Source organism: Sabethes cyaneus, chromosome 3 (genome assembly GCF_943734655.1).
Source record: "Sabethes cyaneus chromosome 3, idSabCyanKW18_F2, whole genome shotgun sequence".
NCBI classification, from domain to species: Eukaryota; Metazoa; Arthropoda; class Insecta; order Diptera; family Culicidae; genus Sabethes; species Sabethes cyaneus.
In genome coordinates this window covers 146,706,834-146,712,833 of record NC_071355.1, presented here as the reverse complement: position 1 = coordinate 146,712,833, position 6,000 = coordinate 146,706,834, and the positions used below count along the sequence as shown (strand labels likewise).

Genomic DNA, 6,000 nt, shown 5'->3' with positions numbered 1-6,000 from the left:
TGATTTTGCTTTGTAAATTCTTCACCTTTAATCACAACTAAAGTCTTTCATCTTTTATCTCTGTGATCGCTTCTAATTCTTAACTGTCTCTGTTGCTTATTTAAGAAAAATTATGTTTTCTCGGTATTATTGTATAAGTTTAACTTTGTACAGCGACCTGTAGCAAGTAGCGATCGTTTCATGAAGTATATCTAATGCTATGGAAAAATCTACTAGCCAAAAGTGAGTTTTAAATAAGTTTCCTTTTAATTTCTTTATATTGGACCGAATAGAAAAATGCAACGATGGTGTAACGGAATCACACTTGACCGGCAATTGAAAGTTTTGGAATCAAGTCCCAACTGCTCTATTTTCCAGTTCATCCAATCAATCATGTTTTGCATCATACATTTACTTATCTCAAAAAGCCACAGCCAAGCAAAATTTGAAAAAGTATGGGATACTTGTAGAGCTAATTATTATCTACAATATGACAGAATTAATGCACAATCTTTTGTGTTTACGTTCCACGCCCGTTGGTGCAAACTGAACGCACTTGTAATTGACTGTTAGAAATGTGGTTGTGCCATTGAAATGCTTTTCGTTAAAACTTCTGTAGTAAGAAGTTTAGATAAATTCATGCTTCACATTTTCCATAACATCAGTATCTAACAAAACGATCGAAACCAACTACAAAATGCCGAAATTCGAATCTCAGCGGCGGCGCCCAAACAACCGTTCGTGTATGATCTAAACGATCAACATATTGAAATCATCAACGGAAACATTAGTTGCTACTTATGCAGGTACAAACTTAAAGCTTCCCACTAAATATTTGCCATGTACTATATCGAGGGAAACACTCGAAATGGAACCATTTCCCAACCGCTCTCGCGCTTGATTGACAGTGGAAAAATATGTACAATTAATTACAGCTGTTGTCGATCGAACCCAATCAAACTTCCACCATTGTCAGATGGAAATCGGCCGGGAAATTATGTATAGCGTGACCTGGAATAAGAAAAGTACGATGCCAAACCATGAGCCACACAAGATCTTCGGCGGTTCAGGATTACATAATCCACGTTCGCAGCACTCTTAAACACTGGTAATGCTGCCGTAATATTAGGAAGAGCACAAATTTTAGACTATTTTCGGTGCATTAAATTATTCTCACTATTACGATACGATAAATTATGCAGAAAGGAGAACTGAAGAAGTATTTTTTTGTTCTAAATTAAGCTCGCTTATTTCCAGATTCAGGTTCTCCCAATAGATTCATAGCGAAAACTACATAATTCCAGACCTATTATTCCATCAGACGTTTAGCATCATCATCCGGAATCAATGAAAATAAAATTTTATCATAGGTTTATAGTATTTACGGACGAAGAACGCTTCTTCAGTCAAGGTACAATTGTTCAAACAGAAAATCAACTAATTTATCTCTAGAATTTTCTTAAGCAATGATAAACATGCAGCTACCAACAAAATTATGCTATCAATTTGTTCTCTTTTTTTGTTTGTCCTACTATTTTATTATTTGTTCAAATAACTATAGTACTAAAACTCTGCGCTCTTGCTATGTGTAAGGAATTTACAACATCATTAATTAACAGAAATGGTGTAATTTTGTCATTTACTGCCCGTACGTCGGTTTTTTACGATATTTTCTATGCCACGAGTAGACTAAGATTATTAGTTTATTTTTTTCTATGCTTGTTTACGAATAGACTTTGACTTCCCCTGTTTACCCCTGTTTAAAATGTGATCAATAAATCGAAAAAATGTACCACAGACAGTTGATTTTTTCTTTTCTTTTTGCTCGATTTGCTTAAAATTCAAGTTTGATTCAGTGTTTAATAGCTAGAGTGTTTTAACATCGTATTGTCCAGTATATTCTTTTTTAGGTTGGGTTCCTCTTTCCGCATCTGCTAGTGTGCACGCAGAGAGCTTACTTCGCATATTTCGTTCATGACGTAAATTGTTTTGGCCTATGCTTGGTATTGCACCAATCGATGAATGATAACGTAATTCTATGTTTCTCGACGTCGACAGAACGAATACGACAGGTCGATTGGAGTTTCTCAAAGTTTGATTTTATGGTGGCATCGATTCAGTATGTGGGTTCTAGTAGTTGCATTGTCCTTAGTCAGATAGGTGTTGTCAGTTTTTGTTCTGAGTTTTCCGTAATGTTATTATTTATACTTACAGTGTATACATCTATAACATTTCATCCTATTACTCAAAGAAGTTACTGCTGTACTCAAATTTTCGCCGTAAATCTTCACTCCAAAACATGAAACAATCACAAATCATTCACCACTCGCGACTTATAATATCTAAATTAATAGTCCGTGTAAAAAATCACCTTTTCTGCAAACAGCTATTCACACTTGTTCTAGAATCACCTGTGGCTTAGTCCAATCGTAATATTATTAGTTGAATGCGGTAAGCAGTTGTCTGTGTGTGTGGTTTTTAGTAGCATCGATAGTTGTTGCCGAGCAGCATTACTTCTGGGAAACTTTATCACGCACTGGTCAGGATCCATATAAGGACGAAGCTTGCTATCGTCGAGTAGATCGATGCTCGGAACAGACCGGTAGCCTTGCCGCACTGCTTTATTTCGATCTCCTCCGGATGGTAGCTGATGCAACGATTCGGTCGCTTCCTCAGCATTTTCTCCTTGGCCATCCGCCGGATGCCGCAAGCCCCTGAATGAGAGATTAAAAATGGTTAGAACCAATAAAAAGGAGCGAAAAAAACGAAGGAAGGTTATAAGGTCGCACTAAAAATGTGTCAAGAAATCCCCAAAAAATCTAATCCTTTATCGACTATGCTTCGTAGATAACTACCCACTAAAAAGTTATAACTATGGCTGATTATCTATGGCTGATTATGGCTGATATGGCTGATGAGGCAGTTTACGTACTACGTTTGCAACGGAATAAATCTATACTCGAAGGTTACCAAATTGGTTAACTTCGCATACTTCGAGAGTTCAATCTGTTGAAGGTTAACCTAAAAGGACTGGAAACGGGGCTCAGTGACGTAGTAAAGATAAACACGTGTGATTACTAGCTTAGTACAAGAAAGAATAAAAATATATTCAGTGATTCGTTACAGCGGAAGTAATAATGTCTAAAGAGAATTGTTGCCAGTTGGGCAGTTAGAAATGAAGCGTTGCTTTAAGAACCGAGGGGTTCAACACTCCTCCTCAACGCTGGATTGTCGAAGGCCAATCGCTTCCCGGTGTTGTCGAAGCTTGATTACTTGTAGGGGTTTGGTGTGCAGGTCAGCTTGCATATGCTCCGTCGGACAGTACTGGAGACGGACAATACCTTCTCGAACCATCTCCTAATATAGCTGTGCTTCGTATCGATGTGTTTGGTTCGCTTCTCCGCACGGCACCCATGATCAACGCGATGCAGCTTTGGTTATCGTCCTGAACTACGATCGGAAAATCCAGTGCTTCACCGACGTCTAGCATCAACTTCCTGAGCCATTGTACCTGCTGTAGGCACTCCGCTAGTGCGACGTACTCGGCCACGGTACTGAAGAGCGCTACACACTTTTGCTTGAACTTGAACTTGAACTTGAACTTGAAGAGATAACCCGAATTAGACTTCCGGTCACTGATTTCGCCGGCCCAGTCGGCGTCTACGTAGCATTCGAGTTTCCCGTCATCGTAGCCCAGACAGAACTCCGTGTCGATGGTATCTTTTAGGTAACGCAGTACCCGCTTGGCCTTGAGAAAGCCGGGATCCATCGGGATTTTTGACTCTTTCGCATCCTGCATTCCGAAACGCTCCAGGACACTATTCAGGTAAGCCTTCTGATTGATGCGGTACTGTCCATTTACTGCTCGAATTTGGATGCCGAGAAAGAAGGATAAGTCACCCGTAACAGTGATCTTGAATTTACTGCTCAGGATTCGAACAACCTAATCGAATTCGTTCTCCGTAGCACAGATAAAAATGACGTCATCGACGTAGGTGAGTATAAAAATATATCTTTCCGTTTCCTCCTTGATGTAGAGGCAAGGATCCGCCTTCGATTGACAATATCCCATCAGCTTCAGGACCTCGTCAAATCGCTTGTTCCAAACGTGAGCAGCCTGTTTCAGCCCGTACAAGCTGCGCTTCAACTGGCAAACTAATTTCCGATCTTTGCTCTCATAGCCCGGCGGTTGCCGCATATAAAGCTCCTCCTCAAGTCGCCCGTGAAGGTAAGCGGTTTTGATGTCGATTTGCTTGGCCATCATCTTTCTCCTACTTGCAATAGTCAACATCGTTCGAAATGTTACCTGTTGCACTACGAGAGCGAAGACCTGGTCGTATTCTGTCCCAAATCTTTGGCAAAACCCTTGCGCCACAAACTGGACCTTATAACGCACGAGGTTGCCGTTCTGGTCGCTTTTGCATTTGTAAACCCATTTGCTTCCAATTAATTTCTTGTTCGGAGGCAACTCTACTAGCTCCCAAGTGCAGTTTTCCTGGTGCGACAGCATCTCGTCATCCATTGCTAATTTACACTTGGCGGACTGTGGACTGGAAATAGCTTCATGAAAAGTTTTGGGTTCGGAGAACCATGTTGGCTTCTTCTATGTATCTCACCGGTGGCACTCCAGCTGTGGTTCTCTGAGAACGTCGCAGATGCTGTGGTATTTCTGTTTCTTCTTCTACCACTGGATCCAGTTGGCTATAATGTTCCGAAGCGCTATGAGCATCGTCACCGTCGAGTCGAAATCTTTATAACCAAGCAACGTCGTCGTCGTCCCAGCCATGGAATTCCTCGTCCTCGGAATCATTTTCCAATACATTTTGTTCAATAGTCGCTTTCGGAGGCTCGGTTAGTGTCAATTCCATTTCACTTTCGGCTGACGTTGAATGTTCAGCTGCATCCTGCCAGTGCGTCTCGTCACCGATCGACCCGTTTTCGATCTCCAAGAACCTAACATCTCGGCTTATCACGATGCTCTCCTGAATAGCCAACAAATGTCATTTTTATGGGTTTTTTGCCCAGCTTCTTGCGCCTCAATGCTGGAACCAAAACATATGCACTGCACCCGAATAGTCGAAGATGATTTCGATCGGGCTGCCTCCCGAAGCAGATCTCGAAAGGTGTGCATCCTACTGCTGTTGAAGGCAAGCGGTTTTGTAAGTAACAGGCAGTATTGATTGCTTCGGCCCAAAATCGATTCGGCATAGCAGCATCCAACAGCATGCATCGGCCCATGTCGCCCAGGGACCGATTTTTTCGTTCAGAAATGCCATTTTGTTGTGGAGAGTAGGCTGCTGTGTATTCCGCCTTGATGCCCTCTTCCGCATAGAAACGTCGAAGTGCATTGCTGGAATACTCGCCTCCTCGATCGGAGCGGATAACCCGCGGTTTTCGGGCAAATTGGTTCTCCACCATTCTGACGTACTCCCGGATACGTTGTTCCACATCCGACTTTTCCTTCAGAAAATAGATAAAAGTGTATCGGCTATGGTCGTCAATCATAGACATGTAATAGCGGCAACCCCCTGGAGTCACATCCATAGGTCCGCAAACATCCGTGTGTGCAGGACTTTCGATGAGGTCTTTTCGGCAACTTTCAAAAATGAAGGACGAGCCATTTTGCTCTGGATGCAATACTCGCAGGTCCAGCGAATGCCACAATCCGTCACCTTCATACCTGTAGCCAAACCCTTGCGCTTTATCTCGTCCAGCACTCCTGTGGCCGAGGCGGCGATGCCATGTGTGTTGACAATCCTTCGTATGCTCTCGCGTTTTCACCTGCAACAAACGGTCGTTTGCGTATCGCACAAAGTACATATCGTTTTTCCTGTCACCAACGGCGAGCACTGTTTTCCCGTTCACCAGTTTACAGCCGGATTCACAGAATTCTGCCCGCACACCTTTCGATGCAAGCTTATTGACCGAAATCATATTTCCGTCCAGGGAAGGGACGTACAGTACACCATTCAATGTTAACTGAACGGTTTTACCATTGTCAGCAACACAATCGATCAAACA

General features: G+C 42.2%; 1 protein-coding gene across 1 annotated transcript in view; it reads right to left on the bottom strand.

Annotated features, from left to right (window-relative positions):
* Positions 1–2,508: 2,508 nt before the first annotated feature.
* LOC128740234 (voltage-dependent calcium channel subunit alpha-2/delta-4) overlaps positions 2,509–6,000 on the bottom strand; it is a 106,517-nt gene continuing 103,025 nt past the window's right edge. The window contains exon 20 of the mRNA XM_053835767.1: positions 2,509–2,693. Coding sequence (XP_053691742.1) covers positions 2,509–2,693 — 185 coding nt within the window. The remainder of the gene's footprint in view (positions 2,694–6,000) is intronic.